This window comes from Mycetomoellerius zeteki, unplaced genomic scaffold, assembly GCF_001594055.1.
Source record: "Mycetomoellerius zeteki isolate Tzet28-1 unplaced genomic scaffold, Tzet1.0 scaffold158, whole genome shotgun sequence".
NCBI classification, from domain to species: domain Eukaryota; kingdom Metazoa; phylum Arthropoda; class Insecta; order Hymenoptera; family Formicidae; genus Mycetomoellerius; species Mycetomoellerius zeteki.
In genome coordinates, this window is record NW_017256532.1 from 749,677 (window position 1) to 765,508 (window position 15,832).

At 32.8% G+C, this 15,832-nt stretch overlaps 4 protein-coding genes across 5 annotated transcripts in view; 1 reads left to right on the top strand and 3 right to left on the bottom strand.

Moving 5' to 3' along the window:
* sit (stuck in traffic) overlaps nt 1–6,272 on the bottom strand; it is a 74,730-nt gene extending 68,458 nt beyond the window's left edge. Inside the window, exon 1 of the mRNA XM_018445368.1 lies at nt 6,204–6,272. The gene's annotated coding sequence lies outside the window, so the exon portion shown is untranslated. The remainder of the gene's footprint in view (nt 1–6,203) is intronic.
* LOC108721048 (elongation of very long chain fatty acids protein AAEL008004) overlaps nt 1–6,681 on the top strand; it is a 30,951-nt gene extending 24,270 nt beyond the window's left edge. Inside the window, exons 4-5 of the mRNA XM_018445369.1 lie at nt 1,203–1,445; nt 6,269–6,681. Coding sequence (XP_018300871.1) covers nt 1,203–1,445; nt 6,269–6,448 — 423 coding nt within the window. The 3' untranslated portion in view covers nt 6,449–6,681. The remainder of the gene's footprint in view (nt 1–1,202; nt 1,446–6,268) is intronic.
* A 3,524-nt stretch (nt 6,682–10,205) lies between these two features.
* ND-B18 (NADH dehydrogenase (ubiquinone) B18 subunit) lies at nt 10,206–11,975 on the bottom strand. Its single transcript, XM_018445294.1, has 3 exons — nt 11,784–11,975; nt 10,468–10,636; nt 10,206–10,384 (listed from the first exon to the last, which is right to left on the bottom strand). The coding sequence occupies exons 1-3, from the start codon at nt 11,893–11,895 to the stop codon at nt 10,300–10,302; spliced, it is 366 nt and encodes a 121-aa protein (XP_018300796.1). The 5' UTR covers nt 11,896–11,975; the 3' UTR covers nt 10,206–10,299.
* A 344-nt stretch (nt 11,976–12,319) lies between these two features.
* Nucleotides 12,320–13,920, bottom strand: U2A (small nuclear ribonucleoprotein polypeptide A'-like U2A). Of its 2 annotated transcripts, XM_018445290.1 has the most exons (5): nt 13,680–13,920; nt 13,561–13,601; nt 12,844–13,420; nt 12,563–12,637; nt 12,320–12,345 (listed from the first exon to the last, which is right to left on the bottom strand). In XM_018445290.1, exons 1-4 carry the CDS (start codon nt 13,759–13,761, stop codon nt 12,597–12,599), a joined length of 741 nt encoding a protein of 246 aa, XP_018300792.1. In that variant the 5' UTR covers nt 13,762–13,920; the 3' UTR covers nt 12,320–12,345; nt 12,563–12,596. The 2 variants fall into 2 exon arrangements, with proteins under 2 accessions (XP_018300792.1, XP_018300791.1); XM_018445289.1 differs by lacking the exon at nt 12,320–12,345 and having other exon boundaries at nt 12,417–12,637.
* Nucleotides 13,921–15,832: the final 1,912 nt, after the last annotated feature.

Here is a 15,832-nt window from a genome sequence, read left to right on the forward strand (position 1 = left end):
TTCGAATAAAAGGGCGAAAAATGTTGTATTATCCGCATACACTTTCGATTCTTAATTCGCACAAACTTACTTTTCTCTCGAAAATTGCGCGCAGTCAACCAAGAAAAACGTATTGCGTTATCTCTTGTTTGTCGTACCGGGATCTGGTGAACGCTCTGCATTTTCAATGAATGTATATACGCGTAAACAGACCGAAAGGTGGAGAAAGAGAGAAGTGGAAAACTATTCCCCGCTAGCTATTCCGCGAGAATCGCATAATTATGTACGTACGCTCGTGTATCCCTTCTCGCGGCGCAATAACCCTTAAGCAATCATTCCCATTAGCGCGAGTGAGCAAGAGCGGCGCCGAATCGCTGTCGAGCACGCAATACCAGCGGATTAAAGGAGCAGATAAGATTTAATCGACTGATCACTACTCGTTTGTTAGGTATTCTGACCCGACAATTCGAAAAGCGGATGTTTAGCTTTGCCAGCAAAACGAAAAAGAGAGATATAAAGAGAGAAAGCGCTTAAATAGATTTTCGACACCGCGTGTACGAAACTCAATCGAATGCAGGAATCATCGCGAAACGGGCTTTTTCGCCATTCGTTGCTCAATTTTGACGGCGGTGTATATTTCTACTATCGCGTTCTATCGTGCCTGGATGACGAAAATCATCGCGTTTCCGTTAATAGACGTAGATATTTTCCACGAGATACAACTCGCGAGCCTCGCATTACCGACAATTAACACGACAATAAAATATCACTTACTCCTTCCTTTCAAAATAAACGGTCGATAAGATTATTTTACTATTTTTTTTTTATTTTAAAACTTAATTCGAAAATATTAATAAATAGACTGAAACAAGTAAATAAATTATTTAAAATTAAGTAACGATAAATTATTTTTAATGGGCGAAACCATTAATGTATAATTTTAGGTGATAAGATTCGAAAGCTTTAACTTGGTTGAATTAAAAATTAAGAAGAAATAAATTCCTTAGTAAAAAGTACTTCTTAATTCTATTTTCTTAATTCTAATTTTGGAATGTCTTATATGCTTTATTAATTAGCATTGCATTCCATTTACTTGAGGTTACGACAGAGGAAGCGGACGCGATACTAAATCATAGGTCAATGAATCTAAATCCAAGCTAAATAAACAGGAAATTACGAGTGCTCGCAAAATTTTGTAACGATATTGCTCATCGAAATTTCAGATATTCTTCGTGTTGCGCAAGAAGGACAGTCAGGTGACATTCCTACATTTGTATCACCATTCTCTAACACCCCTTGAGACGTGGATCTGCGTGAAATTTATTGCAGGTGGTCATGGCACCCTGGGTAATCTCATAAATAACGCGGTACACGTAGTCATGTACGCATATTACATGTTAGCGGCCATGGGCCCGGAATTTCAGAAGTACTTATGGTGGAAGAAGCATTTAACTACTGTGCAATTGGTGAGTAGTCAATCGAGTCGCATCTCTTCTGAAATTAATACGAATCACTCATCTATTGTTTCAAAAACTTGAATTAATAATTAAGGAGAATTAAAATTAAAAAACAAATAAAAATCTACAATTTTTACAGTATGTATTTAAATTAAATCCAAAAATATCTCTTTTTAAACTAATACGAATAAACTTAAACTATCATTTATATGTCGTTCCAAGGGGGCTTGAATTGAATTAGAGTTAAAACACACAAACAATATACGCAATTTTCAAACGGTGCGTTTAGATTAAATTCAAAAAATATAATAGAAGGATAATCGGAATCTTTTCTAACACATATAATTACACAATTTTAAGTACGATTTAACGTAGAAAATCATAAAAGTTTGCTCCGAATTATATAGATCAATTTAAAATGAATTATATGTTTGACGTAAAGGAATCTGGAAAAAATTACTATCTTTTAGAAGAGGAATTCTTTTCTCGTTACATAGCGTATAATTTAAGCCGGTCGGATGTTTGTCGGTTCGTACACACTTCGATTGTACGCAATAATGCCAAGCAAATGTAACGCAAAAGTGCAATATGACCCAATGTATGATCCAATATTCCGAATTACGAATGTGCGATAGTAGCGCGAGCGATTTTTTTTTCGTACGAATCAAAACCGATTCGTGATACCTTCTTCTTGCACAACGCGTCGGGTTTCGCGTCGTGCCGATAATAACCCACGTCGTTGAAAGTGAATGGATAGGCACTACTGACCCATTGAGTGTGCTTTAAAGGGTGCACATCGGCAATACGTGAACTATGCTAATCGTCCGTCGAGGCGCGTAGTATGTTTGCTTTCCTCCTACGAATCTATTTTTCGATGCAATGTATGCCACCGTTCCAACAACAGGTTGTTCAGATAAGAATCAGGCATTAAGTACCAATTACGATGACGCAATGGAATTTATAACGTGTTAGAACAGTATAATTACTGGGGAAACTTAAGATAGAAAATTTCGATAATTAAATATAGATTCACTCATCACACTGAAGTTTACGGAATATATTTCGTTGCTAGTTTTTCTTAAATGCGTGCAAAGAAAAATATTTTTACAGTTTAAAATTAAAAATAGGTCACACCGTGGGTTTCTCAAATGACTTTAAATCAATTGCGCGCTTTAAATTAATGGGGAAAAATGCGATGATTAATGCGTCGTACTTTGTCTACGAAGTATTTCTCGAAACTTGTAATGAAATACATTGCGTAGGGGCTTGAAACAAATTACGCGAGGATAATACGTTTCACACTTGTAGCTTCTAAATGTTATTTACTCTTTAAGTAAAAAGTTTTGCATCCTCTACTTGAAAAAAAATAAGATTACCAAAATTATTTCATATGCTATTAAAATAAATAAAAAATTTTAATATGTAAATCATTTACGATGTAATTACAAAAATTTACGGTACAATGTGATTCAAAAAATATATTTTAATTATTTACACCGTTTAAAACATTTCAGAAAGTATTTTCTTAAATTTCCGTATTTATTTAAATAGGCATTCAATATTTAGTCAGAAGATTTCTTTTAAGCTTGTATGTTATAATCCATACACGTAAGTTTATAATTAAAATTTAATTAATTTTATCAATTATTTAATTTACTTTATCGATTAATAGAATTCTTTATTGAGACAAAATTGAAATAAAATATTTCCTGAAATACAAGCTCGAGGACTACGCATAAATGAATAATCAAAGACTAACTAAAGTCACGATAAAAGCGGAAAATATTTGGCAAGCCATCTTGCTGCGAGACAATCGGAAAAATCGGTGAAACTCGTTCGGCGAAAGGCGAGTACTGTACTTATTAATAGGGAGACCGCTAAAATCGACTTCGTCGCTGAAAAGAGGGCACGTTCGAAAAACCGGCGCGGTCGGCCCGGATACGCGAATTGCGCGAACGAACTCGCGATTGCTCGCGGATTCTGGGCCATCGGCCATTGGTGTTCGTTAGATCGGTCAATCCCGGTTTCTACCTAGGCAAAATTTCACGCCAAGCGTACGTAGGTAGGGGTGAGGGAAAGTGAAAAGTACAACGCGCGTTGGGCAATTCGACTCGACTAGACCTCGCTTTAGCCGGCCGCCGAACTCGGCCAACCACGTTGGCAGTGGCGCAACAATTTGGCATTCCGATATGCCATACAGCACCTGTGTACCACCACCATCACCATCATCGCGACCACCATCACCGCCACCGACACCATCGTCATCATCACCGCCGTCGTCCTCGTCTGCTCTCGTCGCCACCACCGCTGCGACCACCACCGCTGTCGGCACCGCCATCGTCATCATTGTCGTCGTCGTCGCGAGCTACCACGAACCGGCCACATACCTACGAAGCCTCACCTATATGCCTCAACCTATCCCAGTTTATCTCGCAAGACCATTGATACATACCGGCGAATATGTCCAGCCGAGGTACAGGTGTACCAGCGGACTCCGCTTTGTATCCACTCATGATGCATTCTCTCGAAGAACTCCGTCGTAATAAGAGAACACATAGGGACACAAGCGGCACTTTCAGAAAAAAAATGTCTTCGATGATGAAAGTACTTTGAATCGAATGAGAGATTTATAGATATGCAGTCATTTAATCTTTCACGTATCGCGGTTGCTACATCGACTACTACATACGCAAAGGACTTAAATGAGATAGTTGATTGTTTAAATGGATAATGATCGAAAATTCATATTTTGCTCAAAAATTAATTTTGCGGAACGAAATTAAATGAAAAGTTCAAGAAGTTAAAGAATATAATAGTCCGAACACTTTTCAATAGAATTGAACGCGTGCGTTTTTATCTAAAACTCTTAAACCAATCTATTCATCCCGTGAAAGGTTGTCGATTGCATTACACTAACAAAAAATATTTCTATGGCGTACTTAGCGAATCAAGATGCAAGATGTTTGGCATTTAAATAAGTGAGAGTAAAAAGAATAAAATTCTAGTAAATTGTCTGGAAAATCTCACATATTGCAATAGATACGTCAATCGTAAAATTAGTGTATGATATATTATACGAGTTGTAAAAAATAATTCACACAATTGTTTAAACATCAATTAAACCATTTCATGGATTAAGACTTAATTAAGACTTAATTACGATTAATTAAATATTAGATTATCACGACAAACAATTTTTTTTGGTTTCTTTGATATATTTAATAATGAGCTCTTTGACATCTAAAAATAGATGAACAGAGAGCTTTAGCAAATTATTCAGTTTAAAAAATTCTAATTTTAAATCACGTAATAAATACGCAAATTCACGCAATATAAAAATAGTTCTATCAGCTTGCTTATAGATCTAAAAAAACGTTATCATACGTTTTTTTTTCATTTTGATTATCTTTATTAAATCAAATTTAATTTAGTTAATAACACTTATTCAAATATCTTGCTATATAATATATAATAATAAAAATAATACAAATATTAATAATATATAATTATATATAATATATAATAACATATAATATATAATAATATAATAATATCTTTGAGACACACACGTAGAATAATCTTTCAAAGATAAACGCGTTCAGAATCAGACACATTCGCTCGCAAATCCCGTTTTATGTGAAAACAGGATTGAGGGTAGGATTAGACACGATACTGAAAGAATCAATAATAAAGTAGTGCGAGTTTTTACTGACAAATTCACGGTGAATTTAACTATCTGTATGTCAGAAACTCGGCCATCGCACGCCTATCCGTATACTTTCTATAAGTCGGTCAACGTGTGTTTAACATTTATGTGTGACGACTCATCCCATTGACTAAGAATCGCTTTTTCTTTCTCACGTTTTGTACTGATCTTCAAAGATAATTTAAACATGAGAAATATCTAACTCTCGTAAGGTAAATCTTACACAAAGTTGTACCGACAGCAACGCTCGCACGCTATAAATATTGTCTCATTCACGGACTGGCCTCTCGGTCGTTATACGTTAAGAGAGAACGATATGCGCTGGGTATATTAGATATATGAACAGTTATTGCTACATACTGCATTGCGTTCTTTCTTCGAATCGCTTAATGAATTCGGTTGCAATACAGAGTTGATCGAGTCAACCGAGTAATACGCAACGCACACGGCTGTGCAGAAATCGAGAAAAACATAATGCGCACGGTGTAAAAAAATACGTCGATTCTCTATTAAATATGTATTTTAAAAAAAAAACGCAAGCTTAAATCAATTATGTCAATTAATTATATATAAGTTATATATTAATTATATATAATTATATATTAATTATGTATAAGTTGATATATATATATATTACAAGATTCATATACTATTATATATAATATAATTTTTACGTAAATTGTAAGATTTCTGGATTTATATATATGTTTAAATCCAGAATTCTGATGCTTCCATATTTAATTTGGTTGATATTCATAGGCCGATATTCATAGTCAGTTCTTATTTTAAGACCGTCTTAAGTAAATCTTAAATCGCTAATGCGGCCCTCTGATTGGTTCGTGACACTTCAAAACAAAACTTAAGACGGTCTTGAATATAAGAATTGACTATGAATACCGGCCATAGTCTGTTCTTATTTTGAGACCGTCCTAAGTAATATCTTAAGATGCTAATACAGCTCTCTAATTGGTTCATGACATTTTAAGACTGTACTTCGGATGATCCTAAAATTGAGATCCGCCTATAAATATCAGCTTTTAACTCTCGATAGTTTTACTCACCACTTATAAATTCTAGTGCCCGACTGTATTGTTAAATCTGCTGAATTGTTGAATTGATTTTGCAGGTGCAGTTCTTCCTAGTGTTTGTGCATAGCGCACAGGCTCTCATCTTCGATTGCGGTTATCCCAAATTGATCGCGGCCCTCCTCCTACTTCATGCGACGATCTTCTTCGTGCTCTTCTCCGACTTCTATAGGTCCGCTTACCGCAAAGGAAAGTCCGCAAAGGAATTCAAGGCTGAATAGAACACACGAGGGAACATATACGAAAGGGAAAATCTTCGTTCCGACGAACGAAACACGCAATACACACGTACACACATGTCGCGTCGAAATGTGGCTCCTTTCTATACCGGTGAACTTTTACGCTCGTTAATGTATCGACAGATGAGGAACTCATTGACCAGTCATATACTTGAAAATGACAATTGAGTCAACCAAGTGCGAGAGCAATTTAAATATTTAAATATACACGCGTTCTACACGCAAAATATCGAAATTTCTGATCTACTCTGAAAACAATAGAAAATTATAAATAGGTCGATATAAAGAGAACTATGGCGCCAACAAAAATTATGCCGATAATAATTTATAATTCTTATACATAAATAATTACAAAGAATGGCAAGTAGCGTAGGGGAAAATTTCAGTCAGAAAAATTGACAAATGGGAAAGAAGGGTCAGTTGGTTAACGGGTTAATGCTATTGTATTTCTTATCTGTTTGCCAAGGCGATACAATGAAAAGTCTGCGATGACACAGGAAGGACTGTCTATTAGAAATGTCTTTACGTCTGGTGGTGATCAAATGTGATTGTTTGATTGCTTTTGCAGAGATAAATTGTATTGGCTCCCGATACATGAACGTCGCGTTGAAACGTTTTTCGACAGATAATCGAGGTCAAACGTTTCACTGGTGCGGAGCACGAAGATTTCTTTCTCACGGAAGAATATTTTTATTTGTTATACCCTCTCCGGGCGTGTATCTTCCGCAGGATATCTCAGGTCTCGCGCGCACCTTGGACTAACTTTAATAGCTTTAAAATGTTGCCTCTATTATATTTTAATCGGCCTCCATCGCCCAATTAACATTGTTCTTTAGGAGTTTAAGAAACGTCGCAAGTTAAATAAAATAAATGGTAAATGTAACTTTCTCTCTCCTTTTTGAGGATAAAAAACCTAGAACTTTGATGTTGCAATAAACACAACGGGGAACACAGAGACGAAACGAAGCAATAATAAAATGTATACGGCTTGAAAATTACATTGGTTACAATTGGAAAAATACTCTGCCATAAATCGGTCTTAAAAACTGTGCAATCGTGCGTGTTCGATATTTGTAATTTTATTAGAATCAATGTATTAAAATAAAAATTTGAAGACTCACACGTGCACGATATGTTTTGTGTAATTCTTAAATAATTCTGGAGTCAATTAATTAATGCAAAACAAATGAAAATATATATATGTAAGAAGCTCATCTTTGCATTATGTTTAAACCAACCGAGATTGCTACAGCTTTTCAATCGAGAAATGGAGCAATCGGGAAAGGTGCAATGTACGCTCGCCAATGCTATAGACTCCCAGGTATACCGCAGTGCGACACGAATTACGACAGACCCTTACCAATAAATTTATATCGAGAAATAGCTGGAAATGTGAAAAAATTCATGTATCTACATCAACGATATACTGTGATACATCCCGTCTTCTTTAAAAATCATACATGGGAAGAACGATTTTGCTGAAGTATCTAAAAATTTAACTAGCTACAGATCTGAAAATAATTTTGTTGGATTATCAAAATAATTATGTAGGATACTCAAGCGGGTTTCTGAAATCCAAAAATTGTTTACAGCATTGCTCATCATATTTCATATATACTCGTAATTAATTTAATGGTCCAACAAAATTATTTTCAGATCTAATTAAATTTTATATATTTCAGCAAAATTGTTCTTTTCGTACGACTTTCCACACGGAAAAAACAGTTTTATTGAAATATTCAAAAATTTATCTAGACACACATAGATCAGAAAATAAATTTTGTTAAACCATCAAAACAATTTTGTAGGACGTTCAAGCTAATTGCTAGAATGCCGAAACCTTTTACAGCATTGCTCATTATATTTAAGTCTTCCATACGTATAATAATTTTGACAATCTAACAAAATTATTTTTAGATCCGTATTATCTAGCTAAATTTTTTGATACTTCAGCAAAATCATTCTTTCTATGTGGCTAAATGAAGTTTAGCAACAACTCGCGATTATATATTAATTACTAATACATATGGAGGAAATCTCAAATTATATTAATACCATATTTTATTGCTTCGATTCGTCTTGTTAAACTCACCATTCTGTGAGGTACAGAGAGGCGATACATGTATATTTATATATTATTTGATTTAACGGAGAGAATTATTTCGCGAAACCACGCTGATGTTTCACCACTTATTCTACTTCCACGGGATTACATAGCGAGACGCGAGATGACGAATGTCACGAAGAACCGGCGCGGACGCACGGTCCGACGCCGTCGGAGAGGACCCGCGGAGTTGCACGTCCGCACAGCGCTTCTCGTTTTATCGATTTCCTCGATGAAGCTGCGCAGCCACGAGAAGCGCACGAAACGATACCGCGAACAATGCAGGACGATGGCCGAGGGGCGATTACGATAAGACTCTCGAGGTTTAACAGTTGTACGATAAGATGATAAGTTATTCTTTCGACGCGAGACAATAATCTTAGGGTTACGGCTCTCGCATACGTCGGTCGCGCGTACGTGCACCGTCTTGTACATATTGTATCTCTCATTTTGTAACGATGAATAAAATATTAATTAAAATATTAACTCTGAATATGAATTCTACTTTGAATCTGCGCCTGCAAATTAATTGCCTAACAATCACAAAAGGTGTTTAATTTTAAGATATTAAAATCTTTTAAAGATATTTTATTTTTAAACGAGCATGTAAAACGCTAAAAAGTGTGTAGTTTTGACAAATGTCTTATTTGAAAACACATAAAGGTGTTTAACTTTTTAAAATACATTATTTGGAAACATCTAAAAAATGTTTTAAACTAAAAACGCTTTTATTTTAGATGTTTAGTTTCTATAAAGACAATTAATTTTATTTCATTAAATTTGCCAGTTTTGCTGGCTACAATATATATAAGTAGGCGTTAATTCTTCTTTACGAGAAAATCTTCCAACACTATATCATCTTTCGTGTTTCGATATAGATATCAAAACACTTGTTAGCATCACAAGTATGTCTTATATTTCAAAATGCTTCACTTTCTGTGAATGTTTAATATCAATTAAATATTGTTTTTCAAGGTGAAGAAAGTAAACTCTCAACTATCATAATTAGACATTTTTTTTCGTTTACTTGTACAAAGAAAAAAATTAATACTTTTTAATAATTTAAATAGTTAAAACTTTTTTTAATAGTTAAATAGTTAAATCTAAACATTATGGTGTTTAGATTTAAAACACTAAAACTGTTTAAAGCTAAAACATCTTTTATTATCAAACGTTTATTTTGAAAAATATTTTTTTAATATAAGCATTTTAAACACTGCACTTTTTACAGTGAATCGATTAATAAAATAAATAACGCTAGCTTGTTACGTAATTATGTCATAAATACACAAAACTTCTCACACAAACTTTTTTGTCACTCTGTAGAGCGTGAAATACTTTACGTTTTTCTAAGATACATGTTATGGAATTATTTAGAACAGATTCCGATTAGAATTTAATTATTCTTAGATTTCCTAGATGTCCATTCTAAGAAAATCGGAATTCCGATCGAAATCTATTCCGAATAGTTACCATAATATGTGTCTAAAATCCGAAATAATTCCCAGCAGTTCGATTTTAGCAATTTAAATTTTATATTAATTTAACGCGAACTGTCAAAGATTATTACCGCGTTTATCTATCGTTTCATAAAGTAGAAAATTTATTGTTACATACATTTTATTGATATAGCTTATTTACATTAGCGGGACAATTCCCTTTTTTACATAGCAGTGCAGTCTAAGTTACCGACGACGATGAATTAAATTTATCAAAATTCAGTGGACTTTCACGCTGCTGCTGCTTGCCGTATCCTCTTTTCTCTTTCGAGAAGACGACGTTCCCTTTCATATTCTTTCATTCTTATGACGTAACTGCACAGATACAATATTATTATTAATGTATCTTGAAAATTTATAATATGATACAGGTATTTCAAACAATATGAGATACTTACTCTTCAACGTAGCACGCGTTATATTGGTGTCTTTCATGCGCGCATTTCAACATGAAGGGAAAATGACGTCTCTTACACTCATGTAATTCCATATACTTGTGGGCGCAATAATCACGTTTCTCAAGAGGAATCTTGAAAGCCATCATGTCTTCTTCTGACAACGGCTTCTCTGTAAATTTGGCACACTAATTAGAATCTGGATGGAACACATATCCTCTGATATCTAATTAAATTTATATAAAATTTGAATCATAAATGCTATTGCTGATCATATATAATTCTTCAGTTAATGATAGATATAAGCAATTAAAACATATTCTAATTTTCCAAATATGATATTAATGGTAAAACAATAAAACAACCAAATGTCATACCATTGTAAAAATTAAAACAATTATTCACTAAATTAATTGAAGATAATTCAATTAATTTGAAGATAATTGAAATAATTTTTTTTGAAGATAATTTAAAAAAACACATAAAAACAATTGAATTTTTAACTTACTTGTCATGGATAAATCATTCAGGAATAGAACATATATTTAAGTGAACTTCTTTCCGGAAAAATATATTAATATTTTCATGCACTTTTTATATATCCAATAAACAAAATGTTAGTAGCATAATTTACTAGTACATTTAAAAGCAGAATGTTGTCGCAGGTCAACATTAATTGCATCTACATTAAATGTAATTAAACCAGCAGAATCTACAGATGTAATCTGACGGTAAATAGAATATTTATGATTTCATTGTTCAACATCTAATGAATTTGTTTGCTTTTATAATTTTCACTTTATTTCAAAATACACAATATAAGATGCTTTCCATTTAGTGACACAAGCCAACACAAACATCATTCTAGTTTGCTCATTTTTATAATTCTTCCCTATAATTTTTCCCTCATTTCAAGATGCAGAATCGACCCCCTTGATGCAAAATCGATTCCTGATTTTATTCAATTTCTGTAGTCAATCTGTTACTATATTCTACTAACAGATTCTTGCTGGCATTCTACCAACAAAATTGGTAGCAAACATTTTGGAAAATCTCTTTCAATTTTAAGTATTTGCATATTTAATTATGGAGGTAGGGTAGATGTTATGAAGTTGATTACAGTAACACATAATTAAATGACCAATAAAATTATCAGTCCCATAATTATGTCATCTGGTCTCAAGAGGACAAAAGAATCTATCAAAACTAGATGACAATAAAATTCTGATTCCACGTCCAGACAATCGCAAATACACATTCAATTGATAATAAAATACAAATTACGCGACAAAAAAGAGGTTAGGTTCGAACATACTTGCCTCTGATTTTTCGACCATTAGGAAATCCAAACATCGGATCGAACGTCGGTTTACCATCGGACTTGGGCATCGTGTCGGGATGCGTTATGTAGGTAGCGATGAAATTACCCATTATTTAATTTAAATTATATCCAGCGAAACACAATCGAAAGAAAATCGTGAGTGCACCGTTGTTGGGTCGCACTGACATCTACTTACTCCTCCACTAATCTAACTTATGTAAGGTGTACCGATTCTACCGACATACAAAACCAAATTACACCGATTAATTCAAATAATTATTTACTTATTAAATGAATTATTAAGTGATTTACTTGATAGATCGAAAATTTAGAAATCCCACGTCTGAACGATTTTATCAAAATTATAAATAAAAAGTTAAAAAATTTCTCACAAGCTAAACTTTACAAATGCAAATATATAATCATATATTTCATATTTATCCAACTTGTTCAAAGTTCAAAACTCTGCAAATTCTAGTACAAAATATGAGTTTATACACGATTACGAAGGAATATTCAATAATAAAAACACGAGTCGCTTGAAAATACTCTTTATTGATCTGAAATAAATATATTGATATATTAAAATATCGTTCAGTGTAATAATGAGGAATAATTATAAAAATCGCTTCCAGGCTAATCTCCATATTTTATTTTTTTACAAAAAAGTAATCTGTATTATTTCAAAGGAGTAGTAGATCTGTGTAGTATACAATTTTTTATCAGCATCACATGTGTACTATTATCACGGCTTACTCCGTCAAGCTGCATACTTACAATAGGAAGTTTGTTTTTCAACTTATATCATAATTTAATCGTCATCCTCTTCCATAGGTTCCACAGCTCCACTGCCTGGAACATAATAAGATATAAAATACAATATTGTATAATAGAATCCAAATCAATTGTTTAATAATCGTTTTCGTTTCCAGATCTGCATTTAATGTGTATAATAATAATATTGTGTATTTGTTGATATCAACAGTATATTATTGACTCTGTCTATAAGATCTATATAAGAATTATATGTGTATGCAATGTATAAGAAATTTTTATACCATTTTGCAATCGTTCATCGCCTGGTATGTGACCAGCTTGCAGCAATTTACTAAGTCTCTGTACCTCCTCCAAAGAAGACGCATTTGAAATGGCCTCTCGAATTTTATTACGTTCCTCGGGAGTGGTCAAAGGCTTGTCCGCAGCTGCACCTGCTGTTTGTGCCTTCACCTTTTTAGCTATCTCGCGTGCCATCTCTTTGCCACGCTTGCTTCTGAAGTATTCTGTCGCTGCATCACGCTCTGCCTGCTTGATTTTTCGAAAGTCGAGCAATCTGAGTTGGGGAAATCTGTAGACGATGTACTGTCTGTACTGTGGTTTAGCGGACACTGGATTTTGAAGCAGACACAAATTTGTAAGATTCTTCAGTGGTATCAGAGGCTCCAGATCACCCAGTTCTTGTATCATATTGCCAGTCAACATCAAACATTGCAAGTTAGGTATATATTGCTCTAATCCTTCGCCAATCCTGACGATACGATTGTTATTGAAGAACAGGGTCTTTATCCTTTTCAAAAGTGGAAAACCGTCTAGCTTACGTATGTCGTTATCAGAAAAGTCTATCGTGTCAAACTGATCCTATATGAAAAGCAATGTAGTATAATGTAGTAATTATGTTATAATAAAACTATATATTTTGAGGCTAAAGATATAGAAACTATAATATAAAAATATAGAGATTATAAATATAAGTGTCTCCTAAAGAAGTATATACCTACCAAAGTCGCACCTAGGTTCTCGATGGTGGGTATCTTATATCCTGCAACACACCAGTAAAATAAAAATAATGGAATGAATGCGATATATGTAATAACAACCGATTTTGTACGCAACAAACCTCGGAGATCTAATTCACGATCTCGCACAGGATTAATGTACTGCATAGATTGCTCAATGAGTTCCGGCGTCAATTTCACCATCTTGAGCGGTTTTTATAACCACTATTTTTATAAATCTGTTTTCAAACACTAAATAATGCGACTGGACGTATTACAAATTACAAGCACTCGCACGTCTTATGTTATGTGCGTCGCTCAATTTGAGAAAAAGAAATTTATGTGTTTAGGGTTAGGTTTTAGGTTAAGTTAAAACGTTAGAAGTAACTAGCGACACCAACAACAAGGCACGACAACATTCGAAACATTTATCAATATTAGGTACGACAATAATTCTCCTTATCTACTGTATATAAACGTATTCTTATAAGTGAAAATCGAAAATTACTACTGCAATTAATTTGGAAATTAAAACATAATTTTAACAAATAGTCCAACATTCGGCATATAAAAAAATAATAAGCATGATTTTGATAGACTGATAAGCTGATAATTAAATATATTGATTATAGTTCTAATATACAATTTAAGTTTTTTTGTAGATAATTTATAGATATCAATTATATAGTTCCATACAAGCTTCTTGTAAATAAAACGATTAAACTCCGATTAATTCAATTGGTTCAATCAATAAAATCACTTGTGACGCAAAATTTGTAATATTATAATTATAAATTTTGTTTCAAATGATTTTGTTGATTGGGACCAATAATCATGTATTATATATATAACATTATTTTGTTAACATAAATAAAGAATTATTAGTTTGTTTTAGAAATCGTATTTTTTTTACTTATTAAGAGAATTACTCATCAATTAACTTAATCAACTGAATTAATGGTTTATGGAAAAATTTGTAAATACATATAACTCGTTCCCATAATCTCTCTTTCTGTGATAAAATACAAATAGTTAACAATTCTTATTCATATATATTAACAAAATACTTAAAGTGGTAGTTACAGTTTATTGGAATTACTCATATAAATATACATTATACATTATATATATAATATAAATATCACAATGCATTTGGCTTTGCAAGAAAGAAAAACAAGTAATTTGGTACATATTGTTCATCACATAAATTATGCTAAATTAATGATGGCATAATTTATCTTCAACGGACAAAATCCGCGCTATTATTCTAATTATTAATATTTATCAAACTTATCAAAATATGATTTCCACCATGACAGCTCACAACACGAGAAATAACAAAGAATATATAATGAGCATTTTTGTCTCATTCAATATTTCTTGCAAATATGAAAATTGCATTTCTTCCTCTATTCTAAAAAACAAGGCGATAAAAACATCAATAACTCAGTTAATAATTGTACAATGACTCGCAGTAGTACATAATAATATCTAATCGTGTAACACGTGTGTTTTGCTATAAGATAATGACTTTCTTCTTTCACATCCGGCAGGATATTAAAAAATGTAAAAAATATTCTTACCTTTGTGATTTTTTTATTCTATTCGGTATTTAGAAAAAAGAAGCTGGATAATAAGAGAGTTCGTAGGCTTCAATAATTCAATTTTTACAATCTTGTTTATAGCATTCAGTATATTTACGCCTCAGGCCCCTTGGTTCTGCAACAGGTGATATATGCAAAACGTGTTGTATTTAGTTCATGACAGAGCAATCTCTTAGAATATTTCACAAAGATTGCATAACTATATATTAAACGCGTATAAGTAAAATGCAAGTGGTAATAAATAAAATCCGGTTCTCGATTTAATAAAATAAGCAAGTATATTAAGCATTAGAAATATAATGCAGTCGCTAAGTAAGTACTTTATTTCATCATGTCTAAACATCGACATTATAATAGTAAATTGTAATCAGTAAAATAATCAGTCAAAAATAATTAATAATATATAATTAGTCAATTTTTATTTTAACATTATGTCTTATAAGATCAAGAAGTGTGTTTGGATAATCTCGTAAAAGATTTACATAAAGAGAAAATTGAGAAATTGTAATTCTTATTCATTTGAAACTGTTGCGTAAAGAATAAGAATCCTTTTTATCACTCTCTAGGTTTCCCACATTTCGTATTTTCTTCGAATTTTCATGGTTAGTATAATATCGCTTGAACAGATTTTGTAAATGTACGACTATTACGATGTATGAAGGTTATGAATT

Excerpts from the sequence above, each read along its gene's own strand:
- ND-B18 (XM_018445294.1), bottom strand. The coding sequence starts at position 11,895 with ATGGGTAATTTCATCGCTACCTACATAACGCATCCCGACACGATGCCC. Across the intron at positions 10,637-11,783 it reads TAATGGTCGAAAAATCAGAG|AGAAGCCGTTGTCAGAAGAA; the intron begins GCAAGTATGTTC and ends CCAAATTTACAG. Across the intron at positions 10,385-10,467 it reads AACGCGTGCTACGTTGAAGA|TTACGTCATAAGAATGAAAG; the intron begins GTAAGTATCTCA and ends GTATCTGTGCAG.
- U2A (XM_018445290.1), bottom strand. The coding sequence starts at position 13,761 with ATGGTGAAATTGACGCCGGAACTCATTGAGCAATCTATGCAGTACATT. Across the intron at positions 13,602-13,679 it reads TCGTGAATTAGATCTCCGAG|GATATAAGATACCCACCATC; the intron begins GTTTGTTGCGTA and ends GGTGTGTTGCAG. Across the intron at positions 12,638-12,843 it reads CGATGAACGATTGCAAAATG|GCAGTGGAGCTGTGGAACCT; the intron begins GTATAAAAATTT and ends ATTATGTTCCAG.